The 16,243-nt window shown below is 37.2% G+C and overlaps 1 protein-coding gene across 1 annotated transcript; it reads right to left on the reverse strand.

Annotated features, from left to right (window-relative positions):
* Positions 1-2,893: 2,893 nt before the first annotated feature.
* LOC145156871 (aspartic proteinase 36-like) lies at positions 2,894-6,003 on the reverse strand. Its single transcript, XM_079076095.1, has 10 exons — positions 5,438-6,003; positions 5,023-5,152; positions 4,696-4,946; positions 4,388-4,615; positions 4,116-4,281; positions 3,936-4,009; positions 3,755-3,851; positions 3,578-3,644; positions 3,407-3,478; positions 2,894-3,270 (listed from the first exon to the last, which is right to left on the reverse strand). Exons 1-10 carry the CDS (start codon positions 5,704-5,706, stop codon positions 3,110-3,112), a joined length of 1,515 nt encoding a protein of 504 aa, XP_078932221.1. The 5' UTR covers positions 5,707-6,003; the 3' UTR covers positions 2,894-3,109.
* Positions 6,004-16,243: the final 10,240 nt, after the last annotated feature.

The raw sequence follows: 16,243 nt of genomic DNA on the forward strand, positions 1-16,243 counted from the left end.
CTTGTGAACTTATGGCGTCCATGAAAGGATCATAAGCTTTTTTGTATGTTGCTATGTCGGTTGGAAAGTAGACGGTATTGGTAATCGTCGAGTGAATGTCGTAGGAGTTATATGTAGTCAAATAAGTTAGCCTGAATCTAGGCCTTACGACATGTTCATTGTTTGGTTGTGGCTCTAGGGTGGGATCGTTTGTTCAACTGCGTATCTTATCCTTGGGTCACTGGGTGTGTACAATTATGCATTCATCCAGTGGTTTCCAAAAATAGCATAGAGTATAGTATGAGTTCTTAGTATGTTCAACATGGCTGTGTAGGACTAGTTTAGACAGTTTCTTGTGTTGTTGGATTGCTATGGATTCTCTTTTTATTTGTATATGTCGATATATTTTGGGTGGGTTGAGGGCATACCTACTATATGTTAAAGGCCAAGATACCTAGAAGGATCAGTTGTATGATGAATGCCAAATGGGTGGACTAGCTTTATGTTGAAGACCACAGGACGGACCAGCTTTGTGTTGTAGGCCATTGTGTGTATGCATTATGTATATATATATATATATATATATATATATATATATATATATTAGGGCTGTAAACGAACCGAACGAACACGAACGTGGCTTGTTCATGTTCGTTCGTTTAAGTTAGCCGAACAAATAAACGAACACGAACGGATAAACGAACGAGTTTCCTTGTTCATGTTCGTTCGTTTAACAAATTACATTGTTCATGTTCGTTCGTTTATGTTCGTGAACATGCTAAACGATCATAAACAAACGAACATAAATAAACAAAGATAAAAAAAACATAATTGAAGATATATGAACATAAATGAACATATAATACACTAATGTAATCAAACACAATTAAGCATATGTGAGCATAAAATGAACTTATATGAACGAACGTAAACGAAAAACATAAACGAACGTTCACGAACATAATTGAACGAACGAGACCATTGTTCATGTTCGTTCGTTTAACTTAACGAACGATAATTTGTGTTCATGTTCGTTCGTTTATTAAATAAACGAACATAAACGAACTTCCCGCCGAACGGTTCACAAACAGTTCGTTTACAGCCCTAATATATATATATATATATATATATATATATATATATATATATATATATATATATATATATATATATATATATATATATATATATATAGTGATATGTGGTATGTTGAGAAACTCACCAAACTTTAGCTTACAATTATATATTTAAATGTTTCAAGCACTTCAGATGATCGAGGAAAGAAGAAGGTGTGATTGTACACATTCTTCAGCGACTGTGGGATTTATGATTTTGTTTTGATGATATATTGGTTTATGTCTTATGAGTTTGAGAAAACAGGTGTTTTGTGATATTGGTTTTATGGGAATGGTTTTGTTTACCCATATATATATATATATATATATATATATATATATATATATATATCATGGCTTTTGGGACGTTACACAATATCACAGGTCAAATATCTCGTGATCGTGTTGACCGAGAAGACGAATATCATGACATTAGATTAGCTTGTTATTGGGTTCAAAAAGGGGGCGTCTAGACCAAGGGCGTTCTTATTTTAGTTGTTGCCATCTAGCCGAGTCCCCGAAGACTTTGGCAATGAAAGGATCGTAGCGGGTTAGACACAATTAGTCGGGAGCTAGTGTCGCTTCCCTTGTGAGATGATGGCAGAGTGAAACCAATTGTCATGCGTAATCTGGGAGGGCTGCTCTCGAGGTTTTACGGGGGACCTCGAGACGCCACAATGGCAAGAAGTAGTGCAAAACTTAAGTCTGTGATATCAAGCTTTAAGAAGGGGACATAAGTCGTTTGGGTGGGTCATGTCGATTTTTTGCTCAAAATTTTAAACCGATTTAATCTGGTAGTCGTTATGATTGTTTTTTACAAAATACACAACTTTTCAAACTGGGCATTCTAAACTACTTTATGTCAAATTAAAAATATTTTTCTAACAAAAAAATACAGACAAATATTCTAGATTTCAAACAGTAAAAAACTATTCCATAATTTAATGAACAAGTCCAAAATTTGATTAACATTTCTGAAATTTCGAAAAACCCTTTGTTTTTTTTACTAAAATCTAACAAAAATGTAAAGAAACATAACAAATAGGAAGTATATTCGAAAAACTCTTTGTTTTTGTACTAAATTCTAACAAAAAACTTGGTTATTAATTAAAACCTTCATTCATAATGGTTAATTTTATTAATATCCCTAAGTATTATCTTTGTGATTTTAGATAACATATACATGTACAATGGGAATGGGTGGAGCAACTCTCATTCAAAACTATAAAAATAGACACTTGTTCTATAAGTCTCTCGTCTCTCTGGGAATCTTTCTAAAATGTGCATAGACCCAGTTGTTCTTTGTCATCCACAAGCTTTAAGTGCTTCTTTCTAATTCATTGCAAGATGAATGTAAAAACTAAGAAGATGATCTTGATGGAGGTCGCTTCTTTTAAAGTAAAGCGTGTGAATAAGTTGTTCATCATAGTTGTATATCCACTTAATGCGTTTATTGTAGGGGAAGAACAACTTGTCATCATGGGTACCCACTTGTTGCCACAAATGGCTTCATTAATACAGCTTAGAACACAACAAAGGTAAAGAGTGTAACTTTATAATGGAAATGACAAAAACAACCACATTAAGCATTATTTTTCTCTTTTAAATCATTATTCCATTAGTGGATCCCATCTAATCTTGATAGTTAGCTAAACCCCACTTCTTTTACTAATATCAGCCAGCCCTTGAAAAATGAAAACCCTACTTCTTCACTATGGCATTACCCATGTGATTACTGATTATATATAATTGCTTTAAAATTGTACATCCACAACACATAAGAGTCTCAAGTCTCTAAGTGATGATAAGCATTATATTATTGAACATGCAGTTCCTCTGTATATATACGAGTACAACATTCAAGTTGTACATATACATGTATAAATCTCGGTTCCAATTAGTCTATTTCCCGTGGCATAAAATAATTTAACACTAAACACTTCTTTTTTTCCCAATATACATATAAAAGAATAACCACCCTAGAAAACCTCTAACAACTTTTGCTTAAATTTTCATTATGAAAAAACAAAAAGTACAAATAATTGGAACACAACAACCATCAATATCATCTTCTTACATTCATCTTGCAATGAATTACTACCACCAATTTGACCAGCATTCACATACTCGTTTCTTCCACCACTTGATATAGTCGACACATTTACAGACATCGAACCTAACAACATAAATAATACAAGATTGTAAATTTATAATAAATAATAATCCATCCATATTTGACTTTTCAAAGTCAAATCATACTTATCGACTGCTTATTTTTTAAGGAAAAAAATTGATGTTATAAGATTACTTACAGTCGTAATTAGCCCAACCAATTCGCTGACCCCCAAGATCATAGACAATAATCTTGTCTTTTAAAACAAGATCTGCATCGTTCATAAGGTGAATTAATAATAATTCAAGTTTTTTATTAAAAAAAATACCAAAAAAGTAATCTTGATTATAGCCATTTTTACTAATTTTACCTCCTAAAATGGTGATTCCTTGACCTCGAGTTTTCTGAAACCCTATGCACCATACTGAAGCCCCAGCCTACAGAGAATATCATAAACTAATTTTCAAGATATAATCTTATTTTTTTCTAGTATCAAATATCATTTATTTTTATTTAAGTTAATAAAATGTAGAATTTAGTGATTTACCACAGAGTTCTGTTGTAGAAGATAATCCTGGGGTCTTAAAAGCATCGAAGCACTACCAGCAAAGTTCAAGCTAACTGCGGGAAATATCTCAGGCGAACTGAGATTATTTATATTATTAAAATAAAAAATTCGTGAAAAAATTAAAATGGGATTTTGGTAATTTTGGGAAATGAAGAAAAACCTTGAGGCGACGATATAACATTGACTTCCCTTGGATACAAGAGGTTGAACAGATTGGGAAACAGACTGTGTAATCTGCAACAATGGTAAAAGTAAAATCCTTTCATTTCAACAAGGAGTTCAAGATTCAAAGTGAAAACGAATTTTGATGGTTTTGACGATTTCGCCCTTTTGAACTTACGGCATCCACGAAAGGATCATAAGCTTCTTCTGTAAGGTATGCGAGGGTAGTTCCGGAATCAATTATGGTTCCTCCTCGACTGCTTGATGTTGCAAACATTGAAGGATCTATGGACAATGTTTGTCCATTTACAGAGATGCTCAACAGATTTATGTTGTAATGTGGCCTGGATGATGATGATGATGAATTTGGATCCTTAAAAGATAATCAAGTTTTGATTTTTTATTTTATTTTATTGATAGATTATCGAAATTCCATGAAAGAGAACTTACTGTGACGCGATTAATGGAGTATACACCATGTTGGGCTCGATTATTTGACCAAGAACCAGAATACCACCGCCGACGCCGTTTCCGACGAGACAATGGGAGAATGCATTTGGGGATATCCCTTGTGACGAAAGTTGTGCGATTACAGATAATCCTTGTTGACCGAATCCGAAAATTCCATCAACTGCTCGATCGGATTTGGTTAAATCCCCGGTTTGAGATGTGCTACAACTGTTTCGTAAGTTTGAGAAGTTAATTAGGGTTCTTATGAAGAAAATTTGAAGGGGGTAACGGATTAGGCGAGAAGTTACCCGAATACGATAGATGCGGAAGCGTTTGATGTTATTGAATTTCCGACAATTGTCTCGAGATTGATTAGATCGGATACGTAATAGCCGGATGTTCCACTGCCATCTCCGTATTGGAATGTGTAACTGCACTGGTTATTGGAACTGGAACAGCTGGAATCGGAAGATTGGGTTCCGAGAAGACATCGTTGGTCTGAACAAGAGATTAAAGAAGCTGTTGATGAGGTTGAAGGGTCATAGAACTGAATTGGGATCTGTTGATTGGAAAAGATAAAGATAAAAATAGTATTCGAGAATGAGATTGATGATAAGAAATGGTGAAAAACATACTTGAAGTCCACTGGATCTAGGGCAACCGTTGCATGAACTGCAACTCACCCACAATACATCACTTCCGGTGTCGATTTGGACGTAATATTGCTTCGGAGGAGAACCCAAATGAAGCTTTGTGTAGTAAAGCCTACATGGTGAATGGAATTTAGTCATTTACAGATGAAATTGAAGAACGTAATACATAGTAATCAAGAAGAACAAGATAGGAGTTTACAGAAAGCCCAAAAATTCAAGAAGCAAAGTAAGAATCTTTTGCTTTTGGTTTTCAATTGAGGCAACTAATGATTATGAAAATAACACAGCTTGAATACACAGCAACCTAATTTTTTAGAATTTCAACCGAATATTTGAAGATATACACTTCTGTAATTCGATTAATTGTCAGATAAAATAGAGTAAATCAAGAAATTACCCAACACGATAGGGATCATAGGTTCCTTGAACAGGGAAATTAGCAACACTTGCTACAGAAGACTGCTGCTGCAAGATTCTAGGGTGCCTGAAACTATCTCTAACTCTGAGTTCATTCAATTCAACAAGATGGTTCGTCGGAAAAGCTCTCTCCAACGTAAGAGTCGTGGGAAACCCAGAAAGAACAAATGCCGCCTGTAATAAAATGGCGACGGCGGTGCCGGTTATGATCAACTTCACCGGATTTCCGGCAAGAAAATATGCCCGCATTCCTTCTCTCTTCTCTCCCACTTGCTTTCCCTGAATTCAGTACTTTTACCGAATAACTAAAATGCAACAGCGACCCGACCAAGTTGTCGAGTTGTATACATCGGGTATTTATGAAAGATCGAAGAGGGTAAGAGGGGGGCAGAAATGAAGGAGGGATTGATTCTTTGTTGGAGAGAATTTGAGGAAGTGTGGAGGTATAGATTTTTTTTAGAAGATTTTGAAAAAGGATTGCGTTGGAGGTATGAATGCTTCGAACCCAATCCAATCACTTTCGTTCTCTAATAAAGTAATGAATGAAGTTGTCATTTGTCCTTGATATATATATATATATATATATATATATATATATATATATATATATATATATATATATATATATATATATATATCAACAAGAGCCCTTCAAATATAATTTTAACAAGTTCAGTCCTTCGTTAGTTCTTGTAAATTTTTTCTCTAAACACCATATTATGAGGAAATGATTTTGCTTATCGCCCGTTTATGCACCTAACGTCATGTGGAGTCGCCTTCGGGTTGGAGTTAATGGCACGTTCCGTTCTAAGATGGGAGTCATGGGCAAGCTTAGTAATATTAATAACAAATTCATATTATGCATTTTAGGACAAGTCCCATGAGTGGAGCAGTGTAATTGAGCGGTCAAATTAGATTGGGCGGTAAAGATGAAGGTTTGACATTGATAAAAGAGTATATAATCATTGTGGTAGTATCCGAAAATTTAGTAAGATTTTTCAACAACGTGAGAGATAGATTTCTCATGACTGCTGAAGTAAGGCATCATTGTGAGCATTTTGGGTACCAAGAAGTTATATTAGATCCAAAATTTGATAAATGGCTTGAAGCAATGAATGAAGAGATGTAATCCATGGAAAGCAACCAACTTTCAAACTTAGTTGATCTTTCGCTTAACAATAAGTTTCTTGGGTACAAGTGGGTTTTAAAAGAAGAAACCTGACATGAACGGAATTATACACACCTTTAAAGCCCGACTAGTGGCGAAAGTATTATTAAATATATTTGATGTATATATGTAAACATTATCATTTCATAAGTTACAGGGATTCTACTGTAATTGTATTATATATACATGTTGATTAAATGAGAAAGATAAACACTTTTCACAATATACCAATTTTTATGGTATCAAAGCCGCCAATACCCTTATATCCTTCTCTTCTTCGGCTCATCTTTCCTATCGCACCTTACTTCGTACCAAGGCTTCTCGTTTTCTACTTCATTGCTCTATTCTCAGCAATATGACTTCCCCAGCGATACTCTTGGAAAAACATTGTTTCATCCGACTTTTGGAGTTAACAATATTAAAAACTATATACCCTTAATCCTTGACCAAATAGACATACATTATGTATCATGGGTCAAGTTGTTTCATATCCAAGCTTGTGTTTACGATGTACTCGACCATATCAATCCAAAAACCCCGCGTCCCATTGGAATTGATGAAGCTACATGGAACCGATTGGATGTCATTGTCAAACAGTGGATTTATGCTACAATTTCACCAAAACTTGCACAGTCCATCCTGAAGCCTGGCGCCACTGACCAAGATCTATGGACCCGTTTATCTGAAATATTTCAAGATAAAAGAGCAACTCGTGTTGTATACCTGGAGGAACAATTCACTAGCACACGTCTTGATGCCTTTGCCAATGTCATTGTGTAACATCCTGTTTCTGGTCATTTCTTAATTCAGGGTCGTAGGCCGAAAGTCGATTGTGTAAAGGCTTTGGGCCTTAAGGGGTTAAACTTAGGCCCTTTGGGAGGTGATAATGATGGCTGTGAGATCTAAACCCTTGAATTGTGTTTTGGGCCGAAGGGTAGAAAAAGAGAAAAGTCATATAACGGGTTGTTGCATGAATTATGGATTTTAGATCGAAAAGTTTTTAGTCCAAGATATCTAGATAATATTGTGGGGCTCTTCAATACCTTTCTGTGCATATGAAGAACGCCAAAATCGGAGTTGAAACACAGAAGTTGTGGTAGTTTGAAAGTGTGTTGAATTTGGAAGGAGGGTAGTACGTTGGTCATATCTTAGGTATGTTGGGCGTACCAACATCTCAAAGTCGTGCCTTCAAGAGCATACGCAGGGCATATGAGATCAGAACCCAAACCCTAAATCTGGGGTTTTGAGCCCTATTTAAGCTCCTTAACTCCTCTAAACCTCTTCCATTCTCAGTCTCCATCTCTCCAACGTCCTCCCTTCAAACCCTAACCTTAGTTTGAGCCTTGTGAGTTAAAGAGTGTGCTTTTTGGTACCTTTGAAGGAAGAAGAAAGTGGTGATAGTGCTTATGTAACGCTTGTTCCAGGTATCATTTATTTTTCAAGTTTTAGGGTTCTGCACTGGGACTCGACGAGTTGGAGAGCCCAACTCGACGAGTAGAGATCGATATTGGACGCGGGACTTAGAGTCTACTCGATGAGTTGGAATGCCCCAACTCGACGAGTAGACACTGTAAAGGAAAACCCTAATTTTCAGGAGGTTGTACCCTATTTAAGGAACTTATGGGTCATTTGTGGCCTCCCTCATCGTCCTAACTGTCCAGAGAGAAACCCTAGCCGCGCTTTAGTGCCTTCTTGAGTGTGTGTATGTGTGTGAGCTTTGGAGAGTGAATCTTGTGCTTTTTGGAAGGAAACTTGAAGATTGAAGAGATTGAAGTGAGGAGAGGGCTTTAGATCCAGCATCTACCTGGTGTTAGCATTCATTTGGAGGTAAAAAGTTGCTACCTTGATCTCTATTTGCTTAGATCTCATCCTATGAAAGAATATGGTCACTTTTGGTGGAAAATGGTGTCATACTCGGATTTGGACTAGTCATGAGGATATAGTCCAGATCTGGACATCTCTAGGATCCCATAGACATAAAGTTGCTCACTTTATCTAGTCTAAGCCATTTTCCATGCCCTAAACCTTGTATGAACCTTAGTTTAGTGTTTTAGCCTTTTGAGGCCTTGCATGCACGTAAAGTTTGCAACTTTACGTGGTATTTTAGTCCTAAGGGACTGGATCTGAAGTGCGGAGGTTTGGATTCGAATGGAAGGACTGATTATGTTAAGACAAGGGAAAACTCGACGAGTTGCCTTGGCAACTCGGCGAGTTGGATCGGGTTTTCCCGTTTTCAGTCTGCAGATTAAACTCGGCGAGTTGATAAGATAACTCGACGAGTTGGATCGGATTTTTCCCGTTTTCGGTCTGACAAGTAACTCGGCGAGTTTATAAGATAACTCGGCGAGTTGGTTAGGGTTTTCCCCGATTTTCTGAACACTCAAGGAACTCGGCGAGTTGCTAGATACACTCGACGAGTTGGGTCAACATGGACTGTTGACCTTGACTATTGACCTTGACTTTGACCATGGTTGACCAACTTTGACTTTGAGGATATTTTTGGTATTTCGGGATTTTGACAAAACCAGTCACATGATGATTGTAGGCAGTTGAGTTGGAGTTGCGTGTTTGGACTTATCTTATCTTATCTTATCAGTTCAGCATTTTTGAGAGGTGAGTCTCCTCACCATACCAATGGGTCTAAGGCACCAAGGTCGGCCCATTTTATGATATGTGGTACACTAGTTGATGTAGTGTTATGTGGCATGTTAGTTGGTTATATGCTACGAGGTATGCTAGTTGTATATGTGGTATACTTGTATGAAAGACCATGGAGGAGCCCATGGCGCTTGGATGTCAGACCATGTGGAGAGCCCATGGCTTTCCTATTAAAGACCATGGGGGAGTCCATGGCACTTAGATGTAAGACCACGTGGGGAGCCAATGGATTTCGTATTAAAGACCATGGGGTGAGCTCATGGCATTTAGGTATAAGACCATGTGGGGAGCCCATGACATCCTGGATTAAGACCCTGGGGGGAGCCCACGACATCCCTATATATTGTATGCATGGCTTATGTGGTTTATGTAGCTTTTATAGCTAATATGGTATATGTTGGGTTTTGTATACTACAACATCCTATGGTGCACATACAACCCTAAATACCTTGAATCTATGTTTTCACTAATTATACATGCAATAATGTTTCCAAGGTATTAAGCCTATAACTAGCATGCAATTGACATATACCATGCAAGATACTAGTTAGGGTAACATACCTTTTATGTAGCTTGAAGTCTTGATGTATTTGGCCTTAAGAGCTTAGCCCCAATAGTGTGGAAGCCTCAAATGAAGTCACAACACATCAAGAACAAATGTGGCTCTTAAGAGAGAATCTCCATGCACCAAAAACACCTCCATGAACTCCAAGTACCAATCTAGACGTTTTTGGCTATGAATGGACATATTTATATGTAGGATTCCAAGGGTCATGGGTATAACCCAAATCCATACCCATGGGTGTTATGATCCATGGTTCATGTGGCCCAACTCTTTATGTATCCATACATAAAATTGGTCCAACATGGATCATAAGCCCAACACATATAAATATAACTAATTACCATAATTAGTCCCCATAGATTTAATTAGTCTCTTTTGATCACTAAATTAATTCCAAATTAATTCTTGATCAATACTAATTAAAACACATGATCTCATATTAATGTATTATAACTTATAATATATTAACAAATCATATATAACCTTCTCTCAAGAATCCATCCTAACAAATTGTCCTGATGATATGCAACTCAAATGGACCATGCTACTCTCGGGTCAAGTACATACCAATAATAGTTATGGGCTTAGACATCTAATCCAACAGTCTCCCACTTGGATAAGTCTAAAACTATTATTGCAAATATGACTCCAAAATCCCGGCTAGCAATCGTAGCTCTTAAAAGTCGCTGTCGAACTCTGACCTAGTCAATGATGTGTCCATTAGATAAGGGATCATATATTCCTCCATTTTAGATATCATATGGACTGAGACATGGATTATAATCATTCTCTCTATCCATCTGTTGTTTCCCAATTTCCGATTTATGACGACCGACTAATTGAACAAATCAAATCAGTCCAGGCCCGGCCGAGCACTTACGTTTGTCATCACTAAATCATCGAGGGGCCCACAGATATCACTTTTATCCCTCCAAGGGTAAAAGGTATGGATAAACGTTTACTCATATGCTTGCTCTATTTACTCATTAAATCTCACACACCAATGCATTTTATAACACCAAGTTACTGGTGCGTTTTCACATTATAAATGTGTAACCAACTTGTAGACTGCAACTCATATCTCTCAGTTTGAAGAATATAAGATATTATCGTCTCATGATCACTCGTGATAAAATCCATGAAGTGATTCAAATGAGCGTGGGTTTAATCCAATACTCGAATCTTATTTCAGGAGCACTCATGAATACTGCAGCTATGTCTAGGCCACCTAGACAAACTACAGACCCATTCATGACAGTCTTGCCTCAATACCTACTTCCAAAGTATGATCGACTGTGGATGGTTTGAATAACCTAGTTAATCGGGAAGTCAAAACATGCAAAGTGGAACACAAGAATAATACTAATCCTATATGGTCCCAAAACTTTTGAGTCATATTGATTACTCATTATTCATTGTATAATGTTTCAAATAGTCAACTTAATACTTGAACTAAAACAATAGTTGTCCCATGCTACAAGCATGCACACTATGTTTACTCATTATTCATTGTATAATGTTTCAGTGATGCTCATTTCACAATTCCAAATCCTTATCGTAAATGTTAGAACACCAAGTTCTTGTCATTTACTATAATCTGTTAGATTCTAAACTTATATGCAATGATCCTCTTGTAATGACTATGCACAAAAGTCACAAAGACTTGGAAACAGACATTACAAAGTATTCCAATGGAGAGCAATTCCCTGGAGACGAAGTCTCACATTCAAAGTACATTCCTTTGAACATCCTTCTTGCATTAAGTTTTCTAATCTTACGCAGATTTAAAGAATAACTTCCAATTATGGAAACATTTCCATATTCCCATTTTGACTATCACTTCTAAACAAGCGTTGCCTCCTTTTAGAATATGTCAATATGGTCCTTTCCAAAATTTACACCATACTTCCAAGTGTCCATGAGCAACCAATCTTTGGTAATCCTCAGATTGTCCTCGATAATTGCTTAATCATTTTAGTCATATCCAGTTCTCCTCTTAATGCCCTAGGCATTTGGAAAAATTAGAACACATAGAAATATTATAGCATATGTAATCGATCCTATACCCGAAGATATGGGATACGATTCATAATGTCTCACATAAAGACATGATACTAGACCAGTCTTTTGCTATAATTTTTCCTATTAGCCATGTTCTCAATATTCGGACTATGAAGAGGGATGCCGTAATCATAATCGAATATTGAGAACGCAATTAATATTTCCATATATAGAATTTCCTTATGTTGAACCATTCCAACACAACATTCATATATATACTTGACTAAATTTGATTAAAATCTAAATCTAAGCTTTTAGAATTGGAATGAAGTATAATTTCCTCTCCCTTAATTATAGCAAAACAACTTTTCAAACCCTGCAACTTTGCAAATTGAAACTTTTGTATTTTATAATTAACATTGCTAACTTGCAATACTTAACATAATAATCATTCTCCCACTAACATGATAATTATTAGCAAAACACTTATGCTCCCACTAGCTTTGACATGTATCCAGAAATCAGCTGGACTTCTAGAAATCAATACTTATTGATTTTCTTACCAAGGTTCATATTTTTGATACGAGATGCTTTGATAAAACTTTATCTAAGCTTCCCGATTTCATACACCTTTCCTTAGATAGCTCACATGTGTGTCTAAACAATTACGAAGAGGGATGCCATAATCATAATGTTTAGACCTTTTTCCATTCTCACTAGTCCATGTTAGTGTGCCGGTTAACCACACACGCTCCACTAACGACTTTGAGAATGCAAATGTCACAATTGCTATCTACTTAAAATCTACTTAGTGAAAGCGTTTCCTCACCATCATTTTCATGAATCGGAGAGAAACCTTATGACACTTAGATTTTTATGGTGTATGTTTTCCTATCCATGTAAATTTGTCATAACCATAATCACAAGACAAGGTTAGTGACAAAACCAAACTCATATGGACTGAACTTGTTTAATCTTAGTATTCTTGCCACCCGGCAGCACAAGGGCCTACCATTGCTTCCAGGTTGTTATGCAAACAATTAAGAACTCATAGAACTCATATGCATAGTCAATTTTAACTAGAATTGGCACAGGAAAAAGAATATGTCAACACGATAGGTTACAAACCTCAAGTCGATTACTAGTGATAAACAATACCCTTGATTAGTTCTTGAAACTTTTCAAGATCTTTAAGACTCCCACTGACCTCTTGACATATAAGATTCTCTTGTCAAGAATCATTCCTTGACAAAGCAAATATTCAAGAGTTAGTGCAGGTTCTTATCAAGACAAACACTTCACATAATTGGCCTTAGTTGGTCTTTGTTTTATCCAAAACATCACAACTCACTAATTTCAAATGTACAAGAGTAGAAAATATTTTACTCTACATTTGATAAGTGTTTTAAACCTTCTTAATATTATGTCACTCGAGTTACAATCTTGGAGTATGACTCTAAGACTTGTTTTGGAACGAAGTATGATTCATCTTTTGATTTAACCATCTCAACAATTCACGATTCCTCTTCTTAGTCAAACAATTTCACTAAGATGTCCTTAGAGGATCAATTGTGATATGGTTTTTCCTAATCATTAAGATGATTATAAAACATGATACTGAAGTACTCTCCCATCTTTTCAGATTGGAGAAACTTTTATCTTTCTGCCTAATTTGATTCTTCTCATTCGTCCTGCCATACATTGAAACTTTTCCAATGTTTCAGAATTATACTTAAACTTGTAAGCACAACCATATTTACTAAACTTTAGTAAATCATGACGAATAGCCTTATCGTTCTTTGTGGTGGACCTGATCAGCGCACAACCAAGTGTACCCGATCTCCTAGTCCTTCACTTGACTCACATATTCATGTGAACAATGAATTAGTCTTAATTTCCCAAAGATGAAAATTCTCATTCATCATACAATACAAGTTGCATGATTCCAAGTTTCTATCCAACTGAAACTTGGGTGATGAGAATCTTTCCTTATTTGGTAAATTATGACACTACCACAAACGAAAGAATCAAATCCATTTTCCAATATTGCTATCAATGGAATCATATAAACAACAATTTTTCACAAATCCCATTGTAAGGATACTTAAAATAAATAAAATCAAAAATTTTCCTTTTATTTTAAAATTGCGGAAAAACTTATCCTTACAATGCAAATACATATGAAAACTATGTTGTTATTTATTCCTAAGCAATCTATCATAACTCTTAAGCAGAAGTTCAAAATTCTGATCCTCGAATCCTACGATCGAAATCCATCTTCGCGATCAGATTCAACATACTCTTCTTCTAAGCTTCCTCTCCTTTTTCCGATTCTACAAAACATCAATATGAGACCTAGTCACATCAAGTAATAAGAATCTCCAAATAGGAACTTAATATAGTTAGATAGCGGACTTTACCTGAAGCATAGTCAAATTTATTGACTTTTACCATCCTAGTCAACAAAACTTACAGTTTTGTTGATTTGTTTCAGGTACTTCTAATCCTAAGGGCAAGGGCAATGCTTGATGGCGCGGCATGCACTCTCCGACATTTGATTTGATGGGACACTCTGATATTTAGAATAAAATGTCGATGTTATGGATTTGAAAACAATTGTCTTAGATATTTCACATTTTATGGGAATGCTTTGATTAATTAAAAATGAAAAAATTATTTGGAAATTTGAGTCATTACAAGTTGGTATCAGAGCCTTGGTTTGAGGGATTCGGGCAGACTCTCTGGTGTTTCAGGACTCAAACTAAGGAAATGGTAAAATTGTTTTCAAATATTAAAAGTTAAAAACTTCTTAAAATGGAAAAAAGGGGGAGAGTGCAATGCGCGTGATCGGCCGAGCTCAAGTAAGTAGTTCCCCAATATGTTAGCCATGTTATACTGATATTTAGATTATGATAGTCGGATGGATTTTGCTATGTGTATGCTTTAAAAATTGTATACGGTTAGGATCTTATAGCCTTAGAATGATTGATTTGGCCTTATTTCCTGTTCCTTGTTTGGTTGTGGTCCTAGGGTAGGGTTTATTATTTGAAAGTCTATTTGATCCTGTTCTGTGTATAATTTTCATGCATAAGGCAACCTATTATGATTGATTGAGATCTTATATGGGTATTGAGCAAATCTTAGGATAGCCTAGGATTTGAGTTATGCAGTAGCCCGTGAGACATATTTGCGAAGGGCAGTGGCCGGTATGCCAAGTGCGGTAAACCGCACAGTGGGGCTTGTCGATCGGCAGGCACAGGATGCTACGCATGTGGCCAGTCGGGACACGTGATCAGGAATTGCCCCAAGAAGGACTTGATTTGTTTCCACTGTAACCAGACCGGCCACAAACGAGCCGATTGTCCGAGGTTACAGGGAGGAAGAGGAGGAGTAGTGGCGGCGCCTGCGCCCGCCATAATGAGGATCACTGATGGACGCCTTGCTAAGGCGGATGCTCCAGCAGTGAAGAGCCGTGCATTTCAGTTGACTACCGCGGAGGCTCGGGCAGCGCCAAACATCGTGGATGGTATGTGTTTTATCTTTCCTGCTTGATATTGATTTGTATTGCTTATGTATATATATGTGCACCTGTATGGGGACCTTTTTGGTCAATGGTATGTCGGCTCACGTTCTATTTGATTCGGGTGCTACCCGATCGTTTGTATCCCTTGCACTTAGCAAGAAGTTCTGGGATGCGCCAAGGACTTTGGATTCCCCGCTTGAGGTTGAGATTGCGGATGACCGTACTGTGAGTGCTGCGAGGGTGTATCGGGATTGTGTCCTGAATGTGCTTGCGGAGGGGTTTCGTGTTGATCTAGTCCCAATACCATTGCAAGGACTGAAGGTGATCATCGGGATGGACTGGTTGGAGGCCAATGGGGCCATGATTGACTGTGAGCGCCAGCTGGTGAGGGTTCGAACCCCAAGTGGGGGAGAATTAGCGATTCATGGAGAGAGGGCCTCGCAGGGGCCAATCCTCTGTTCAGCTGCGAGGGCTAGGAGACTTCTCCAGCAGGGTTGTTTGGGTTTTGGCATATATCTCGGATACGAGGGTTGAGACCCCGACGGATTTGGACAGTGTACCGGTTGCACAGGAGTTCCAGGATGTATTTCCTGAGGAGTTACTTTGAGTACCCCCGGAGAGGCAGGTAGAGTTTCGCATTGATTTGGTGTCGGGTGTCGCTCTGATAGCCAAGGCACCGTACCGGCTAGCTCCGCCCGAGATGCAGGAGCTGTTTATGCAGCTTCAGGAGCTGCTAGACCGAGGGTTTATTCGTCCGAGTAGTTCCCCGTGGGGAGCATCGATCCTGTTTGTGAAGAAGAAGGACTGGTCACACAGGATTTCTATTGATTATCGAGATCCGAACAAGCTAACGGTGAAGAGCCCATGGCGC

The sequence above is a fragment of the Lactuca virosa genome, chromosome 1, assembly GCF_052849685.1.
Source record: "Lactuca virosa cultivar CGN04683 chromosome 1, Lactuca_virosa_CGN04683_v6, whole genome shotgun sequence".
In the NCBI taxonomy this organism is placed as follows: Eukaryota; Viridiplantae; Streptophyta; class Magnoliopsida; order Asterales; family Asteraceae; genus Lactuca; species Lactuca virosa.